This window comes from Atractosteus spatula, chromosome 11 (genome assembly GCF_055471065.1).
Source record: "Atractosteus spatula isolate fAtrSpa1 chromosome 11, fAtrSpa1.hap1, whole genome shotgun sequence".
Lineage (NCBI taxonomy): Eukaryota > Metazoa > Chordata > Actinopteri > Semionotiformes > Lepisosteidae > Atractosteus > Atractosteus spatula.
This window is the reverse complement of record NC_142716.1, coordinates 572,046-592,831: the sequence shown is the minus strand read 5'-3', so window position 1 is coordinate 592,831 and position 20,786 is coordinate 572,046. Positions and strand designations below refer to the sequence as shown.

At 44.5% G+C, this 20,786-nt stretch overlaps 1 protein-coding gene across 2 annotated transcripts; it reads right to left on the bottom strand.

Moving 5' to 3' along the window:
• Positions 1–7,121: 7,121 nt before the first annotated feature.
• LOC148823258 (endophilin-B1-like) lies at positions 7,122–20,471 on the bottom strand. Of its 2 annotated transcripts, XM_088927981.1 has the most exons (10): positions 20,251–20,316; positions 19,019–19,160; positions 16,150–16,278; positions 15,328–15,461; positions 13,251–13,343; positions 12,456–12,542; positions 10,056–10,145; positions 9,374–9,474; positions 8,134–8,365; positions 7,128–7,554 (listed from the first exon to the last, which is right to left on the bottom strand). In XM_088927981.1, the coding sequence occupies exons 1-10, from the start codon at positions 20,311–20,313 to the stop codon at positions 7,447–7,449; spliced, it is 1,179 nt and encodes a 392-aa protein (XP_088784107.1). In that variant the 5' UTR covers positions 20,314–20,316; the 3' UTR covers positions 7,128–7,446. The 2 variants fall into 2 exon arrangements, with proteins under 2 accessions (XP_088784106.1, XP_088784107.1); XM_088927980.1 differs by lacking the exon at positions 12,456–12,542 and having other exon boundaries at positions 7,122–7,554; positions 20,251–20,471.
• Positions 20,472–20,786: the final 315 nt, after the last annotated feature.

Genomic DNA, 20,786 nt, shown 5'->3' with positions numbered 1-20,786 from the left:
GGGACACATATACTCTCTCTAGAAATAGTTTGCTTGGCGTTTGCTTTTTCAACTCTTTAAGATTGGTCTAAACTGAAGTATTTGTAATCATGCTGGGCTCATGGCTTGTGTGAGGAAAAGCTCGGGAGTGCATCTCGGAGCTTGCACCGTTTCCTCCAGCAGTGAGCGGTGTTGAGCAATCGCTGAACGCTCATGCTCCAGGATAACACCTGTGCGTGACGACGCAGCTCTGGGCAGCATTGCTTTGTAATCCCTGCGCCTCCCCACCACAGTACTCTGGTCCCTGAAGGCCTCTGGTTCTCACTGCATCTGAAGCAGCTGCTTAATTGGATTTGCTCAGAACTACGGTACAGTGCAGTTTGTGTCCCTGCACAAGAATAACAACAGATGCCTTTGTTGAAATAAGTAGAATGAGAGTTTGTGTTGAATTCATTCTCCCCTCCTAGGACGTCTCCTGAGTGTCTGGGCTGCCCATTGCTTGGAGGCGCCTGATGTATTTCACACCTGGTCTTGTCAAGATCCCAAAGTGCTTTCTTCTAGGGGGGACATTTTCCCCTTCAGTTGTAACCAGTGTAGAAGTGTAAACCTTGTGCCTGTCAATTCTTGCTGTCCACAGAAGAGCCACTCTGTGTTGTGGATTCCTCAGCCATGAATCTTAGCAAGAACACAACCAATCTAATGATACAGCCATTTAGAAAAATGTTCATAACGCTTATAAGAAGTCAGACTTATTGGTCCATAATTACTTGGTTCACTTATCTCGCCTATCTTATGGGTGGACACTACATGAGCGATTCTCCAGTCTTGAGTCTTGAAAGAGTTGCATCCATGAGTACACCAATTGCGCGCAAGGAAACGTGAAACTTATGACGTTCCTAACCGAGCTGCTCATATAGTTTCCACCCTGAAATAGTGTCATCTCTGTGCAAGTAGACACACATCTACAGTCTATGAAGTGAACCGCAGAGAAGCCAGCAGCCTGGGCAGAGAGGACAAGCACCACGAAGGGCAAGAGTGGGAGTTTCTGACGAGTTCTTCTGAGTTGTACTAGTTTCTTTATAAGAACCAGAAGGACAGAGTGAAATATTTCAGATGCAACATGTTTCACTGTTTGATGTTTCCAATTTCTGATGCTGGAATCCGAGTGCTGTTTCAGAATGAGTTGGGGGAGGTCTCATATTTCTGCCATCATAAGAACCACTGCTGTGCTAGAGATTTGTTTCAAATGGTCGAGAAAGCGTGCCTGAACAACATCATTCACAGTTTGCAACATAAAATATTTGAATGAAACAGTTATGGAACGTTTGTGGCCATTGTACTTTGGAAGATGGATGCAACCTGCTGTTATATATCAGCGCTGATAACACTGCGCTAAGGTCTCTCTGATTTTTCTTTAAATTAGTACAACTATTCAGTATATACTGAGTACCAAATATTCACGGCGATTTTATAAAGCTGCAGAATTGGGAAAAGTTTTACTGTAGCAGGTGCACTAACTTTATTGAGCCGGCGTGACTTTGGTAAATTCATTATGTTGATTAAAACTTGTCTACATGGTTGATCTGCAGGGAGATTCACAGACTGGCCTCAGCTGGAAGCAGTCCATGCCATACAGTTCTGACACCTGCTTTTCACCAGGCTCCAGGTGCTGTCCTGCAGAAATTCTCTCGATTCTCATTCAATCTGAAGAGCCCGGACGAGCGTGGTCATTGGTCTCTGAGCCTTGGATACCCAGCTCACTCACAGCTGTTCAGTGAAGCACAATTCTGGTGGATGAGACATCTGTCATTACTCTTACATTCTTGCAGGACTCCTCTGACGTACAGATGGCCGAAAGAGCATGTTATTTGAGCCTTTCTGTGCTTTAATGTCTTGATCGACACTCAACAGAATAAACCACCTCAATACCTGTTCCCAATCAACACCCTCACCGATTTAGTGTTTATACAACAGTCTGATCTACTTGTCTGTCATGGTGAGGCGTGAAGGATCAATTCATCAAAACAATGCCAGAAACATTCAATCAGTATGCTTTTCTAGAACTTGTAAGACTTGTAACTGTTCCCCTCCTTCACGCATCCCTTGTTTGTTTCATGAGACTATGTAAATGCATTGTTCTGAAACCTAGCAGATACGTTTTCTTGGGGAATATTTTTTATGTTTCACAGGATCATCCTTTAGTAAAGAAACTACAATGTGCTTTCTGGTGAAACTGAGTATAACTCATGTAAAGCTGCTTCTCACCCCATTATGTAGGATTGATCAGTGATTATTGAAGACTCCTGCGTGTTCACATTTGCCTGTTCTGTGAAAGTGGATTGGGCCATCCAATTTCCTCCAGATTCATTAACCAACCTCCAACTGCTGTCAAACAGTTGTGGTTGGAGACAGCACGCGCTGAAGATTTGTTCTAACCTTTGTTTTTGCATTTTTGAAGGACAGAGAGGTCTGTGATATGCCTTTTGTCACTTTTTTACAGTAGAATCTGTATAATTTATAATCATTTAGCTGATTATTTTTGGATTGGTGATCTCTATTTGTTGTTCTCAAATGCTATGTGGATGTTTAGCCAGTATCTCAAAGCCAATTGAAGCCTTTTCCAAAAGGAGCAGCCAAACAGCAGCAGTGGCTGAAGTCCTCATGTCTGTGGGTTCTCCTGCTCTGTAGGACTGCACCTTCCAGATGCCTGACACTAGCTTGCTCCCTGGCTCTGTGCTGGTGCCCTGGAGAGTCGCAGCTGTGCCCATGTTGACATCCGTCTCCCGTAACCTCGCTGGCTTCTCCCATCAACCCTTGCTCTCGGCCTGACAGCTGCCGGTGAGACGCTGAGAGCAGTCTGCCCTGATCCCAGCGCCCTGCTCCAGTGCCCGGAAGGGTGTCGGTATTTCAGAAGTATGTGTAAACAGTGTCTCGGCAGAGGTATTTAAAATCCATAAGAGGACCGATGTAATAAATCTGAACCCATCTTCAGGCATAGCATTAAGACAAGGGCCAGAGGGCTTTAATGATGTAGTAATTAAACTGAAGTAGTTTAAGGATGACAAATAGGAGGCACCTGTTTTTTGCAAAGACTGGCAGAGATGTAGAACAAATTATTGATCCATGCTGTGCATGTAGATTCACTGGGCTCTTTCAAGAAATCACTCTGAATGTCTGTGCTCTAGCAGCACACGGACGCTGCTCAGGGTCCCTCCCTGAGTCTGGGGAAATTTCTTCAGTGTGAACCTGTGGGCAATCAAATCGCCACACAGGCAGCTCTGCACAGCCTATAGACTGCTGCTGTCTGAACAACCCAGCTCTGAGACACGTTCTTAAAACATTTTCCACCAACTTACACTTGCCATGGGTGTTTGGGAAAATAACCAAGCAAATTGAATATTTTTGCCTGTGGCAGACTTAAATTATGGAGGTTTCTGGAATGCTTTTTTTTTTAGAAAAAAGTAAGCTGAGTGCGCAGGAGATGTCTCGGTGTCAGTGGAAGGGTGATGGAATCACTAGCTGAGTGTCTGGTTCAATTACACCTGACACAGGCCCTCGGGCCTGACAATGAGGCAGCAGAGAGTGAGAGGCAGGCTGAACGTGGAGCTCACTGGCTCGGCAGGCTGGAGGGCTGCAGGCCCTGGCATTGTGCCTCTCGGCGGGACTCCCTGTAGGTCTCTCTCTGGCTGCTCTCCTCCTGGCGAATTAAATCTGGGAGTTTCAGCTGGAGGGAGGGGAAAGCTGTGTCTGAGCGAATCAGAAAACCGCTGTCAGTTTCAGTTCAGAACATGATATCTTATTGCTCTCCCCATCCCAAAAGAAAAGAATTGAAGCGAGACAAGACAAAATTCAAGTCTAACCAGGAGGAAAGAGCTTCTGATTAGACAGTGGAAGGGTTAAAAGTGACATTCAAGGCCCAGCAAGAATGGGAAGAGTCTTGTGGCACGCATCATCATCAAAGATATTTAAAAGAGATTAGCTGGAGATGTGTTCAGAAATCAAAGGCCTGCGATGGCAGCGCTGTCACAGCGGGAGGCGCCGCGGAGAGTTTGTGAGCGCGGCGCAATCACGGCCGCTCAGCAGGGCCGCCCGAGAGGAACCTGGGGACACGGTGAAGTGTGCAGCGGGGGGAAATGTGAAATATCACTGACGCCTTTATCGTCACACCACATTGCCGACGTGCACTGAAAGAGAAAATTAGAAGAGCAGCTGTGCGCAAGATTACGGCCAGAACACAAATCCCCTTTACAAGTCAAAACCAGCCCGTTCCACCTGCAGGGCCGCCAGCACAGTAAATATCATCTCCGCAGGCTGGCTGTCCTGCAGAGTGCAGAATCCAAAGGAAAAAGTGTGAAGCACATTTTTCTAGGTTGTTCTTCCTTGATAACGATTGTGATGGAGTAGTATTGTAATTTGTGCTGTAACTCTGTGTGCAGGGGTACAGCTGTGAGTCTAATAATATACAGACAAGGTTTGGCCACATCTTTGTTTTCAAAACAAAGGGATTTAACGTCGCTATATTGTATAGAATTGTATGCAGATTCCTTACCCCATGTAACTTTATTAACCATTATATTTCTATCGTAGCAGTATGATGCTTTCTGCAGCAGGACCCTACTTCAGCAGCACCAGGACTGCTTACTGCCATCTTTTGCCTTACTGACATTCTGCCCTCTGCTGGCTTCAATGCACAATAGCATCATATTCACAGCAGCACAAAATCGATCTTGGAATTAAACTTCTGCTACAACTAAGCAATATATTTTGTTTTAAAAGCTCTATAATTTAGTTAAGGAATTGCAAAACTCAAACTTGCTTTCTTTTCTAAAATAAAATGTTTGCTCATGAAGAATATCTGGATGAAAAAACAAGAATTAGAATATGACCCAGGCATTTGCACATTTATTTAAAAAAAAAGTTTCACTTAAACCAAGCAAAAAGTTCTGAAAAAAAAAGTTTGTTTCCCAAGGTCCTCTTGGTCTGTGTGCTGTATCCTCTTCCCTTCTCTCAGAGGCCAGTCTGACGACTCCCTCGGCCCTTTCGCTCAGAGGAGGATTAGTTATAGTGGCGGTTCAGGGGCAGATTCACAGCAGCGTTGAAAATATTAGATCAGATTCTTTAGGCATCACTCTGTGCTGTGCTCAGGAAGAGACAGCAGCCCTGCCGCCCAGACTGGCAGTGACTCACAGGCACAGATGTAGCAGTTTTTTCCACACACATCACAACACTCCAGCCCAAACCCCAGAGCACACATCAGAGATAACAGAACAGAACAATCTCTATCCGTGTGGACTGGCAAGAAGGAGCAGTGGAGAGGACGTAAGCTTATTGGAAAGAAAGAAAACATTTATGTGCTTCCTCAAGGATTGCTACCTGCAAGGCATCACTCAGGACAGCCAAAGGGGCCCCTTGTTGCTCACTGCGCTCTTAGGAGCCACAGAGGGCCTCAGATCACACAGTCACCTGTCATCTCCCCAGACTAGAGGCACCTCAAGCTCCTCAGCTGGGTATTGGAAGCTCTGCCTGGATAAACTCAACCTGGATTGAACACTTCAAGGCCCCAGCAGGTCCGCCGAGGCAGGAGATTCTCAGAGTGTATTTCACTTCACCAAACATGCTCCCTTTCCCCTTGACTGGATTAGGTGCGCCTATCCTCAGAAGGTCCTTCTCGTCCTGCAAAGATTTTCCTCTCTGTGTGGATTTTATTTGGCCTGAAATATCCAACAATGAAAACTCTTAACTGCATTAAAAGTTCCACTGCTGGCAAAGAGCAGCCAGAGGTTCTCGGGGCTGGAGCGTTGAGGGACTCAGGTGGTAGATGACCATTACAGCCTAGCCTGAATCAGACCACGCTGCTCAGAGCCCTTGGTAACCAACACAGACAGCAGTGAAATTACTAACAGGAAGAGTTCTTCATATAATTCTAATCAAAATGCATTTCTTCGTAAAACCAAAATGATTAAATAAAACTAGACTATCCAAAATGAGATATTTCACAAAATCGTTCTTCTTACTTCTTGATTGCAGATTATACATCCCACAGCCGAGACAATTTTCACCCAATTCTGAAAAAAACAACAGCTAGCTCTGCAAAATTCAACAATTTTCATCAACCCTTTGTTTTTTTTGTATAAACAGAAATGACCTGTGCATTTGTATTGGAAGTTTAATCACTATATATCATGGATTAAAGGCATGATCATTACCGACGCGCCTGACATCTTGGTTCAGGGTGGAACGTTTTGTGGGTGTTGCCTTTTTTCCTAGCTCACTGTGTGTGCCCAGCAAATATCCAGATCCTCAGCTGTAAAATTATCTGGCCTCAAACTTGTAGTTTTGCTCAAGTAAAATTCTGTTTTAGCATAAAACACTACTTCAAAGTCTGCTTTCCTTCAAAACCCTATTCCTATTGCTCAGTATGAGACTAGAAAGCAATCCATGATAGCAGCTGAGCACAAACTGTGCTTGTCTGAATCATTTACTTGAGCCATTTGACTCAGAATAAGTGACTCCAGTTACTGAATAAAACATGAACTACATTTAAACACGCCACTCCACTCTGTGCCAGCTGTTCCTTGACATACAGTAATTACATTTATTATATTTTATCTTTTGGTTTTACATGTACACATCTACCCAATGAATTCCACTGTCAAATGTCTAAGGCTTTTTTAAGGCGTAGACCTTCACCATACTGCACAGCGAAGATTTCCTTCTGGAAAAATGTCAACCGATGCTACCTTTGCTGCATCAGAAAGGACCAGAGAAGTAACTCATTAACAAGAAATGTATAATCACTTTAACATGTGGTGAAGTAAAAAGGAAAAAACGTCAGTCAACATTCAAACGGTTGTTTTAAAGCCACCCATCTGGAACATCCGATGCTTCCTTTCGTCCCGGCACACAGTGCCCCCCCTGGCAGGAGGAAGTGAGGACAGGATCCATCGAGCTGTCCATCCTTCCACACTCCGACTGCAGGACAGGTGTGACCCTCACTGACGGCACAAGACCTGCATCTCCCCAGCCAGCCACAAGGGGTCACTGTTCCACAGCAAGCAAAACCTTTATGGACTGGGTTACTCAACCGCTCAAAAACCACTCAAAAAAGTATTTATATTGAATAACATAAGCAAAAAGAACACTTGACAATAATACATTTATTTAAAGCACTAAAGCACAGAAAGGCAGACTTTCGCAGTTAGTGAAGAGCTCAGTAAAAAAAAATGGAAAAGTCTCATTGGCACACATACATCGGAAGCCCTGAATGGAATTCTGGAAGTTATTCTGGTCTGCGATATTTATTATTGCAGCTCTCTGCCAGAGAACCCGCGGTCTGCGGCGCCGGCTGCTGTAACATCGCTAAGACATGGAAGAATGGAAGACATTTAAAATTGCTTCATATAAAGTTAAATGCATATAAATATGAAATCACAGCTGTAAGTAGGCCCCCCTGTCCCGCGCAGAAGCTCAGTTCAACAGCTCCAGGTAGGTAATAGGCACTTTGCCCTTCTGGTTCCCCCTCTCGCCCATGAGCCAGTCCGAGTCCATTCCCGGGACGCTGGACACTGTGATGACCTGAAAGACATGGCCAGCCCGAGCCCGTCAGTCACTGTCGGCTCACGGGATCGGACTCCCTGCCCAGCAAACAAGCAGACTGCACACAGCCCAGCCTGGCGCTGGCATCGCCCGGCTCCTCTTGGATTTGAAACCAACAGGAAACATTTAAACATCTTTAATATAAAATAATGCTAACTGTAGCAGTCTGTCTCGATAGTTGTAATTTACTGTCCTATATTTCCTGGTTATAATTGCCGATATTCATTTATCTTATGTAGTTTAGCTTTGCTTGACTCTGTCTTGCATTTTAATCTTCAAATCATTTTTTTCTTTTTACCAGTGGCACAGGAGCCTAGTGCTGAAAGAAATACGAGATGGAAATTAAATAAACCTGCTACTCAAAAACTACTGAAGCGTAAAATGCAATTATAAGATATGGACCTGGTAAATTTGCATTCCAAGTGCGAGGTTTCATTTCCAACTATTTATAAGTAACTAAATGCCAGACATCAGACCGCGAGATGCAGTTCCCAATTACCGGTTTGTGGGGCTCGATCATGGACCTTTACCAGCAGCGCCCTGAGCGGCGCGACCCACCTCGTCAGCCAGCAGGGACAGCTCGCTGCTGCCCGCGGCGTCGTAGTCGTACAGCACACGCGCCCTCCTGCTGCCGCTGCAGGCCTGCAGCTCCATGAAGCCGGAGGAGCCGAGCGGGCCGGCCGGCGCCAGGCCCGGGGCCGGCAGGGAGACGGGGAGCGTGGGCACAGAGACGCCGGGCGCCGAGCCGGAGGAGGACTGGTTGTTGTTCGAGGAAAACGTGGATGGAAAGCTGCGGGGACACAAGAGCACACCGGAGACTCGACAAGCGCGTACAGCTCTGCTCAGAGAATCCACGAAGGCACAACCGATTGTACTTTTATACCTCAGCGGGTTTGTGAGTCGTTTCTCGCCTCGCATTTTCAACTGCCCGTTTACCCTTAAGCAGCAGTTAATGCGTTTATGATATGCGCTAATTACAAGAAAAATATTCAATGCTCCCCAAGTTTTTCTACTTTAAATCCAATCAGTACAATTTTGAATGCCCACCTGTAATTTGTCGACGCTGAACGGGATTATTTTATACTGAAGCAGCATTTGTCAGCTCACCTTAGCTACCACCAAAAGCAAAAAGATAGAACAGTAAAGAAACTGGAGGCTAACTGTGTTTAGCAGTGGAATGACGTGACGTGCAACTAAACAAGTCTGGGGGTGAGCAATCAATGCCGTTTGTCAGCACCATGTCCGAAACACTCCATGAAGTCACTAATCCTGTTTCTCAAACGTACAGAATTTTGTGATTTTAATTAAATTGGATCAGTTCAAAATGTGGTTAATGGGGTGTCACGCAACCAAATCTAAATGCCGGAAACTGGAAATCAGGGACAAACATGGATTGCAAAGATCTACTGTATATTACACAACCTAGCATGATGATGTTGAGCTGCGGACGGACACGCAGGCAGGGGGAACTGCAGGTCCCCGAGGGATGTTTTCTCATAACACTGTTAAACCTTGAGTTTTAGAGCTGCAGGCCACAGTGCTGGAGCTGCGGGCATCAGCTCAGCACAGGAGGCCAAGAGTTCCCTCGGCAGGCAGGGGCAAAGGGCCAGGAGCCCAGGAATCACACTGCTGCCAGCAGCAGCAGGTCCTGCTGTCTTGCACATGACGATGTTCTTAAGTGCTTGAAAGTTAAACTGAAATCCTGCCTCATTATTTATTCTAGTTACCGCAAATCCATATTCCTTCCTTGTTAGTTTGCTTTAATTGCAATGGCTGTACTAAAAGACGTGCACCGTACCTCCCGAGCTGCTTCTGCAGGTCCACCATGTACTGGTAGCACTGTGCGTAGTAGGTGGTCTGCGCTTCGACGAGGTCGTTCAGGCAGCGGAGGTGGTGCGCCTGCAGCAGCAAACAGGACTGGTGAGGGGAGGAGCGCCACTCGAGCCACCCAGACCGCGAGCAGGCGGCTGGCAAACGCGCACGTCCACGAGAGGAGACCCTGCCCCCCCCCCCCAAACCAGCGTTATAGCAGACTAGTAAATTAGCCAATGCAATTGTTTTCCACTACATGTTCTCAGAAGAACTGGCCTTATAGCGTGTACTGGGGTGTATACATGTTCGAAATGATCCACCAAGCCTCTGTGGCAAACGAGTCAGTAGAACTGAACTAACCCCAGAGTGAAGGATGAGGGCCTGAAGACGTTCTAAACTAACTGCCCTTTGCTGCACTCTGCTGTACAGGAGTGTCAGCTGCTGTCCCATGGTTACACAGGTGCTGCCCTTCCTGTCACCAGAGAGACATGTGGATCTGTGACCCAGCAGCTCTCAAGCTGCCTTACTGGCTGGAACAGCAGTCTTATGCAGAACTACAGCCTAAGGGCAGCTGCTCCAGAAATCTTGCTTCTCTCAAGCGCGTCTTTGATGACGGGAGATGTGCTTGAGGTCATTTTCCTCGGAATGGGATGGGCCCTGCGACATACGTGGGTGCTGCTGATGCCCTCCAGCAGGAGCCTGGTGATCTCGGCCTGGCGGTCAAACTCGCTCTGCGTTATCCTGAGCTCCTGCTCCGCCTGTCAGACAGAGAGACACAGTCACACCGGCCGCCTCCAACCACACCAGAAAGTTCTCCTCGCACAAGGGCTTCCAGGGCTACAGCATTAAAATCAGACACACTCACTGCTTTGTCACACTCAACAAGACCCCTTTCTGTATCCCCATGCATCTCACTGCCTGGTTTTCAATACTGGCACTGAGCATAAAACAGCACAAAGTGAAAAGGCCTAACTGAAGTACCAGCAACATTTCTACAGGGTACTGTTCAAAGGAATCACAAGGCCCATGTGATAAGAGATACAGCAAACAAGCAAAAACAATACACGAAACAGAAATAGACACAAATAAGCAAAAGGATCAATCAAAAAACGAAAGCTGCAGCGATGAGCTGCCAGCTGTTCCAGCAGTTGCTTGGCACTGCGAGAGAGGTGCTGCAGGACACTCATCCCAACAGCTGTGCTCAAGGAAAAGGTCAGAAGAAGCACACATCAAATGCTGCAGAGAAACCAAAAAAACACCCCTGACTGGCAAAGCATCAACTTACCTTTGTCACTTCCTCCACCCATAGCTGGTAAGCATTTAAAACAATGACAAGGTATTTAGGGTAAAACACAGGTGAAGATATACAACACTAAGTGATTTTTATCCCCCTTTACAAAGCACCCAGAATAGAAACTGTCCATCAGTACAGCCCAGCTAAACAGGAATCCAGGATAAGCCTACAGATGGAACAAGCACCTCACAGAAACAAACACACTCCAGCACTGAATGCAAAGGGCTGCCGGTCCACAAAGTGACCATGCAATTGTTGGGTGGATTTAAAGAAAGACAGCAGCTCTGTCCTTTACAGCAGCGATTCTCTCCCGGTGGGCAGCTCACCAGGGGGCCTGTGAGAGGCCTAGCAATGGGCAGTGCGGCAGCAGGTACATAATGAGTAGGACTGCAGTCGCTGAGTGAAACCGAAAAAAGGCGTAACTATTTCAAAGTGTCAAACTACAGTAAAGATTACCTACAACTGTCTGAAACTGAGCTGCAGCAATAAAAGATAAAGGACTCATTGCACTGAAACTATATTTTGGCCGTCTGGTGATTTGTGCTAACGAAATCAACAAGCTTCTGGGTTTCAAGAATAGTATTTTAACAAACTATCAGGTTAAACCCTCTTTTAGAATGCAAAAGCACTGATAAAGGTGACCGTTGTGACACATACTTAAACAGCCCTTGAGTTGAAAAAGTCAGGAAGCTAGGTGACATGTGAAATCTAAAAGTGATAAGGCTGGAAGACACTCTCAGGCTGGATTCGCTGGAAGGGTAAAATAAAATGATAAAATAAAAGTTCCCTACTTTCCCTGTGGGCACACTGGGTAAACTGCCCACTGCACTGGGAATGAATGAGAAGAGGCAAAATGAAACATGGTTCACCCACCGGGAAAAATGAAAGCCCGAAGTGATCTCAATGCGCTCAACCCAAACAATCTGCACTACAGGGATGCTCACTGCAGAGAGTTTAGAACATTTCTCAGATCTTTGGCAACTTAAACTGAAAATTAGGAATCCAGCATCTAAGCAAATGATGACATTTTGAAGTGTACCTATGTATTTAGCAATTTAAAATAGCATTTTGGGGAAACCAAATCATTCGGCTACTCATCTTCTGTCATATAATGGAAAGGCAATTAGTAAATGTGATGTTTTTTGATACCATGAAATGCAGCTTGGTATCCAGAATGCAGATTTCATGTACAGACTACCAGGATGGTTGAAATGGAAAAAACATTCCGGTACCATCTGGAGGACGAACCACATTCACAGAAACACTCCTACAAACCCCCCCCCATGCTTCTCGGATCTCACTTCATTCCCACAACGTTCAAACATCCACACATCCAACACAGAAACGTCACCATGCCTTCTCTCGCAGTCATTATGAAAAGACTTGTGATTATCTGAGCAGAACTAATCTTAATAACATATTTTAATTCAAATTTTAAATTACTGACATAATTAAGCAATTAAAATGCCTTTATTTTGGCAAACTGCCTAAAGGTGGAAAGACAGAGTGTAATCTACAGAGCCCCATCCAGACACTGGCTGACAGAGAGACACTCAGGACTTGGGTAAAAATAAGACCCACAGCGGGCAGAGTTGTTTTTATGTGCTTGCAGTGAAGGTTATGGAATCTGATCAATCGTGCCCGGCTGGTAATTGCCCAGTGACCAGGGAATCATGGAAACACTCTGTTTTTCCCAAATTACTGAGCCCTTGGCAACTGCAAGAGAAAGCATGTCATCTGAAGGGTAAAGAGTCTCTGAACGAAGCCAACAAACCTTTAGCCACCTGACATGCAGGAAGTTGAGCATGTAAGAGAAATTTACCATTGGGTTATCGCCCACCGGAGAGGGAGAGTTTAGTTGCTAAAGCACATCGAAGCACATGAAGATGACAAGAAAACAAGAAAGATTTTTAATTCTGCAGCCACACAAGCAAGATCTTTGAAGGCGTTTTAAATAAAATCAAGCAAATCTTCAGCATTTCACACAACATACAGGCCTGACACCTGCATTTGGTTTAATTTAAGAAAAGGAATGGTTCAAGAAAAGATCATTCTTGTTATGTTAGGAGTATGCAATGAATGCCAACTTCTCTTAATGCTTCACGTGTTTTACTATATGATTAAGACCCTGGAATGCAAACCGACTGAATTTAAGTAAATTATATGAACTTCTCTGGCACTTGCATCCCATGGTGTGTAATACGCTCACTTGCACAAGCTGCATTTTTGTACTTTCACAGACAACCAACTGCAACCAACTGACCTCAAAAAATTCTGGGAACCACAGAAGCCCATACCACTGTACCCACATGCTATGTTAATTATAATATGGAAAAATGAAGAAAAAAATTAGGAATTTGCTGTAAAACTGAAAAATCTCTGAGCACATCTCAGGAGTACAGGAAAGATGTCAGCCACTTGGATAGCTGCTGGTCCTGGAGATTTATTTTAAAACAGACCAACAACTGTTTGTCCAATAATTCAACCACTCGTCCCACCAGGGTGTAACGACTCCAGCGTGTGAAATACAGGCTCGTGGACTCCGGGCTCACGAAACGAGGACGCTTACTGCTGCCTTGGCCTCTGCCACCCGCGCCTTCTTCAGCCTCGCCTTCGCAGCGTCCAGGTCCAGCCGCTTGTTCTGCAGCAACTTCCGCTCCTTCTGGGGGAAAAGGGCAGATACAATTTACGGCCAGTGCAGGCGCAGGACTCCACCTTGACAGACCTCACCAAAGCAAAGCCCTCCTTTAATGCCCCAAGACCTGACGTCCACCCTGCCATCCCCAACAGAGGTGGAGCCCACCGGGGTCTCGCGAGGATCGAGAGTGCACAAGCCCTGGGTGGGACAGCGGGTCACCGCAGGGTCACTTCCTGCCATTCTGGCCCTGGGGAGCTGGCCAGCTGGACTAGTCAGGGTGAAGATCCTGCTCAAGGGTACAGTACCTGTGGAGGGGGGTCAGGCCCACAGCCTCCCTCTGGTTGGCATCCCAAGGCCTGAGCGACTACTGTAGCACCGACCTCAGCTACCCCACATCCCACAATCGGCCACAGACCAGGTTTTGCTCAAACTCGATTAACGTTACGTAGGCTACTATGATGAAGTAGCTATGATCACGTGCAAACCCAATCCACACTTTATACACACCACCACCCACCAGCTTCTGACTGTAGCCGAACAGGTGCAACTTCCAGCAGGCTTCCAAATTTACCCAGCATGCAACGAAACGGGTCTAAAAATACTGCAACCGAGAGTACAGTTGGGACAAACAGCCAACCATGGAGATACCCATAAATGAGCAAACGGTAGATTCAGTACATTACAAAAACATTGGTGCTTTGCTATCAAAAGTTTTGTGAATCACAGCAGTGTTCTGGACTAATAAGCCAGCAGCATTTTGATTCTGGTCACATTTGACCAAAGGATATCTGATGTGAAAATTACATTCTGTGCCACAAAAGAAGTGAGGAGCCATAAAAAGCCATATAATTAAACAAATATCATCGGCTATAAACCCAGTGGTCTCAAGCAGAAATCCCCTAAAAAAAGGATGAAGTAAAAATACAGTCTAGTATGAAACTATAATAATCGTAAAATTAAGTTCTCTTTTTTTATATGCTGCATAATAGACAATTTATAGTTTGCCTTTAGTGTGCACACATTTTGTATTTATATTGGAAAACTAGATTACAGTTTGCTTTCAATACCATTATTATCTGCACATTTAAATCTAATTTTTGAAACTGCATGTTACTATAATTAGGCTAACATATTTAAATTACCTATAAGAATTTTTTTTAATACATTTTGTGAGTAACTGAGATGATGAACTAACACTGATCATAAAAGTTTAGCTGGAGATCAGCTGAAGAAATGTTTAATTCTCATAATTACACAATACCTGAAAATGTAGCTGTGTACTTTCAAATTGCTTTCTTTCATGTTATGCATTGTGTCTTTAAGAAATGCCTCAAGGCTTAATTAACCATCAGGTGACAAGTCAATCAGTAAAAAAATACCATAATGATCAAGAACATCTGTATCTGAGGTAAGAGTTCGAAAGTTGTGCCTTTCACAGACCTGTTGTGTTCTAAATTATTCACCATAAAACCCACTTTACAGGCTAACATTTAAACCTCACTCAGAGAAAACTATTTAACAGCTTACGTATTTCTGTTAACTGGATGGCTTATGATACATTTTATTCTGAATTCCTTTAGGCAAGAAACACTTTAGAAGAATAGTGTACTATTTATCCTAAGTAAACTGATTCCTGCCTTGTGCTCTTTTCATCTTTTTGACTGAAAGATAACACTGCTCAGCAGCATTTCAAATCAAGGCACTAAAACTAACCTGACACTGTGAAATTGATAGACTGTAACTATGTATGTCTAGGGCATAGATGCATTTTGTCTCTTCTTACATGTGGAGGGACTTCTCTAAAAATGCTAAAAGTCCCTCTAATGTGACGACAAGATGCATCTTACTTTTTAATATGACTTGGTAAACATGAATTAGAAAAACAACTGTTGGTCTGGCTGTCGTCACATTAGAGGGACTTTCAGCATTTTTAGAGAAGTTCCTACACACGTAAGAAGAGACAAAATGTCTGCCTGCAGCACAGACTGGAACCATATCCTCAACTTACTGAAATGGTTTTGAAATCCCCCTCCAGGAAATTTCTGAAAGGGGTAAGAAAGTTAATGGCCGAGCTCTGTATGAACTCCCTCTCCGCACTGCCAATCTGCTTCTGGGTCTCTCCACACTTGATAAGAGCATTTCCTGCAGAAAAAAAATGAAGATGTTTTTCTATTTTTCTCCCACTGGATCTTCATCCCTGACACTAGAGGGAATGAAGAGATTGTTTTCCTTAGCGTACGGAATCTGTCAGCGTAATGTAATTTCCTTGTACGCAAAAACACCCAGCACAGCTGCTGCAAAGACTTAATTACAGCGGTTAGTTGCAACCACAGCGAAGGTTACAAAGTGGCTTCATGCACAACAAATCACAGAACATGTTCACAGAGCGAAGCAGTTTAAAGGTACTGCAAGTGTATATATAAAGTCCCTCTAATGTGATGACAAGATGCATCTTACTTTTTAATATTACACGGTAAAAATGAATTTTTGTACTCACACCTGAAGAAAGCTTCACAGCTGAAACGTTGTGTTTCCTTTCTTTTCTTTTCAGCACGGAATAAGCCTGTTACCTGTTCCATCGCAACCTATGCATGCTGACGCAGCTACCTACTTGAACTATATATAAAGTCTGCAAGTGTATATATAAAGCAGTATTAAGACCATAAACTAATATACACTCAAAATAAGCAGTGATGCACCATCAGACTTCACTAAAATTTGCTTCTTTTCCATTCATGCTTAGGTAATAATTTCAGAAATTCATTACATCACCTATTAACATTGTACAGTGCTGTACAAGGAGCAACACCTAGATCAGGAAAGACCCTACCATAGGCAGTGCCAGGCCCAAACTCATTCCCAGACTCGATCATGCTCTGTCCCAGCTGCTCATGGTTGTTCAATCGCGTCGGGGCTTTCTTCTCCAATTTCTCGTACAAAAATTCCTCTATCCGGACATCTGCAAATTAAAACAGGAAAACTCAATTTGGACAGAATGGGAGTCACAAGGCATTCCACGAGGTTCCCCTCCAGGACTGGGGAGGAGAGCGTCGAGCACAGGCTGATAGTGTGAGAATGCCTGCCAGGAAGCGAGAGGAGCAGGCAAGATTAATACTTCAGGACCGGGAGTGAGTAGTTTGACTACAAGCACAACCAGCTCCAGAAAGGGAAGAGTCCTTGTGCAGGACAGAAGAGTGCTTTTCAACCTCTTCCCCTAGGGCCTGTCAGGCTATCCTGAGGGTCTGCACACTTATGAAGCAGCAAAGGAAGGAGCTGTGGGAGTGTGAGCATAACGGGGATAACTCCATAAAAAAACAAGCAGTAAAGTCTACATGATTACAGCTAAATGATATAAGAAAGACTGAAAACACAATTAAAATATCATGACCACCCCCCAAGTAATAACCTGTATCCAATCTTTTCAATACTAAAATCTTAAAACAGTTTACAGCCTACAGATATCAGAATATAAAGAATACTGATAAAAGTTTAAAGGGGAACTGCAGTCCCAATTTCTCAGACCAGTTATTAAATCTCGGTGACAAAATAATTAACACTATCATAACATTTTACAAATTCGCAATTAAGCACAAAACCGTGAACTTTGTGAAAGTACTATATCGTCGCCATGCTGTCACAAACCCACAGTCTTTCCATGTGCGAGCACAAGAGTTCTTCAGAACTGCAATGTGAAGATGCCTTTCCTGCTCACTAGTCACCGTAATACAATGTACAGGCGCATGAGTAAAGGTTCCGAAGCTGACATTTCACCACAGAAATGTTCCAACGTGATCTGCATGCAGAGTTAACAAGTAAGTAGTATTTGTCAGAAAAACTGTCAAGAAGTCGAGGGCAAGATTTCTATTGGATTAAAAGAGATGTATTCACAAGCCAGCTTGTTTACAATGTTGCCTCGTTCTGAATCGCAGCCAATGATACCAATAATGTTCTGTGAACCTGGAAATGTAATCTATTTTGTGATGTGAGGTTTTACACGTTACTGTGTACATTTTACTTTCTTTGTGGCTGGAAATGCACCTATCAGTGCCGATTCTTTCCAATCCCAAAATATAAAAATAGCATTGCAGTTCCCCTTTAAGTCTGACAATGAGTTCTACAGTACCCAACTTTAAAAAAAAAAAGCATCAACTCCATTAGTTTCTTTTCCAGTCATGGGTGTTTCCTGTGAATAATCTCATTATCTGCTTGAAGATGAAACTGTTTAATGCAGCATGCAACAAGTGACACACTGAGGATCTAACACGCAGACCCACTAGAGATACTGTAACTGAGTGCTCCCAAGCCGGTGTGACTCAGACACACAGCTCAAACTGCTCCCGAGAATTCATATTCCCACCTCCCCCAGGAACACCATTCTCCAGCCACACCCCAGTGAAGCCCACGGAAGAGCAATGATGTCACTGAAGGAAACATATTATGGTGTCTAGTGCTAAGACTGTAGCACACAGACAAAAACAGGATGGGTGAATAACAATCGAAAATAGTATCTGATGAAATCTAACATTATTTTTACAACCGTTCTAGGTCAATAACTCATAATCTGAGTCAAGAAGTGGCAGGTTGTTCAGAATACAAAGGGCCAGACGATTTAAAGACATACTGTGTGAGTGTCATGTGTCCCGTATTAGTATGGACTACAAAAAGGTCATCCCAGAAGTAAAACACATTTTTTCAGCTTCGAAGAACAGAGACTAGGCCACCGCCCTTCATTATCAACCCCTGCAAAGCTCACGACCAGGGACTCGCAGCCAAAAGTCTTTGTTTGGGCTGATTTAGACTAATCAATTATTGACCAAACTGGTCTTTTCAAAGTCTTTAAATGAACCTCAACACCGACCTTATACAGTCATTCCTTTTCTCATAATTTTGTCTCGACAAACCTTGAAATGCATTTGATCGATATGAAAGGGCATTGTGTGCAACTGCGTACTGGACTATTTCTGCATTTTGTTCAGTGTGGCGACATCAGTGCTGGCTGATTTCTGATTGCCTTGCCCTCGTCACCCGTGTTCTTCCCAACGTTGTGATGTAACGCTATAGCGTCACACTCTGTGTAAACAGGGGGGTGAAGACATGGATTAGAAATATGGTGGTCTTCATCTGTGCAACCCCTGATTTGGAAGCACGTGTACTTAGTGTCTTAAAGCCTAGGTGTTACACTTATGGCAAAGTTAGCTCAGCTGTGTAAAGGGAGAACTGAAATTGCTCTGTCACCTGCCTCTGGTATTCTGGGCTCTCTGTCCTGACAGGGGATAGCACAACTGGGATGAGAAGGATGAGCGGCTGCTTTGGCGGGGGAGGAAAACTGTAACCTCTTTTAAAGTTGTATCTTTCAGGTTACGCATTTCACTGAGATCATGAGAGAGTCAGGGATTTTCTCCATCGGTTTTGCGGTGAATTGTTCAAACTCTATATTCTGTCCAGAAAGCACTATGTAGGCAGTGTGTTACAGCAGGGTGTTTGAATAATACTGTGACTAGCCACCAAACTGCATCAGCGGTCAGTGCTGCCATGTTGCACGGGCTTCTTAAACCCTCCTTGCAACCCCTGATTTGGGAGCCAGTCTGGAGTGATGACCATCCTTCCCGTGAATGGAGAGCCACAGTCCTGAAGGTTTGGAAGGGAGCTCTAAAATTTTTGCTGATTAAGTTGACTTAATACAAAGCAAAACATCTTACTGGGGTTTGGCTGCAGCAGAACCTCAGTCTGTTTCATGATCTTCTCTGTCCAGTGTTTTGTGCATTCTGCTCGGGTCAGAAGATTCTCCAGATGAGCGTCCAATTCCGTCTTCTCGGCCTGGCCCAGCTTCTCCTCCGTAAACTACACCGGGAATTACAGAGAAAAACACATCATCACTGCTGTTACCGGCTCACAGACATACACTTTCCCTTTGAATGCGGAAACTGAACAAAGCTTTCAAAACTCCAATACATATAAACTACTGGTTAGAAATCTTTGGTTTCTAACCAGTTTCCCCCTACATATTCTGGATTACCCATCCTTTAAAACAACCCTGCAATGAAATTTCTAATCAGAACTAATTTTAGCACTGATTCAACATAATCTTCCCTCTTATTGGAAGTGACTTTGTTATGTTAATAACAAAGTTTATAACAATATGTTAATGTTTGTCTGCTATGTTAATTGATATTTTTCTCGGATAACTTACATCACATCCTTTTTTTCCACACATCTGTCTCACTTGCAGTAGTTGAAAAACCCCTCCTTTACGGCTAACCTCAAAACTTGCGCAACAGTTTTCGAAGCCCACTGAAAATAAACCTCTAAATGTCACTGTACTAACACTGTGTACATGAGAACCGTACCTAAAGTAGGTAAGCAATGTGTAAAACCGTTACAGTCCACATTGTGTACAGTAAATAAAGAGGACAGAGGCAGTGGTGTGAATTTATGGGTTTTAGTTTCGCAATGCTATATTCAGTTTCCTTTCCCCGTCACTGACATATTTGCAGTAAACAGTGAAAAATCAGGGGTGCCTGACTCCTCTGACCCCGGGGACAGCCGGGGTGTTTTCTAGCCGCTGTCGCTCAGCACAGCCGCCTGCACGGCTAGCCGACTTCATCGGCTTTCGATCCCGAACTCATGATTTAGAAAGAGGATTTTTTCCGACTCAAAAATTGGTCACATGACAAGTTTTCAAACCTCGGCCGCTAACAAAATATATAAAACATAACCAATTGTTAAAATAAACCCCGTTAAACCAACGCCCAAAGGCCCTGTGACTGCACTCCGAGGGACCCAGCAGGCCCGGCGGAGCACCGGGCTTTCCCGCGGCGCCACACCGGGGACAGAGGCGCGACACAGGGTCCGGAAACAGAGACAGTAAATCAAGAAACTTCTCTATTAATTTCAGCTGCCACGTTCCAGCCGTGACACATGTGCGCTTTACCTGCACCGCTCGGCTCAGAAAAGTGCCGGCGTCTGCCGCCAGTCTTTTTACGTTGAAGTCCATGATGCTGACGGCGCTTTAGACCATCTCCATTCAGCCGAGTGGAAACGGCGGTGAAATGGGCAGAGACACTCCTCTCCTTCAGTCCGCCTGCTGAGATCAGACCTTCCCTCTCACAGTACAAGGAGCGTCTAGCCTCCGATACTGTACTTTGCTCTCTGGGCGCAAAGGAAGAGGAGGAACCGTCTTTCTGTCTGACTGACGGACTCTGAAGTGTTTCCACGAGTGAGGGAATTAATACTACAGCGACAGCAGAAATGGCTTTGCCTTCATCCTGTGCCACGAAGCACCGATCTCAAGCACCCTTGTTCGCTTGTTATTAATTAGAGGAAGTGTGTAGGATGCACATTTCCTGAAAAAGTCCAGGTTAGTTATCTCATTTCAATCAATTGATCGATATATTTGCGAATCAAACTCAAGAACGGATGCAGAACTCCACAGGGTAAACTATGGTTAGTTCAAGTAAGGAGCTGTAT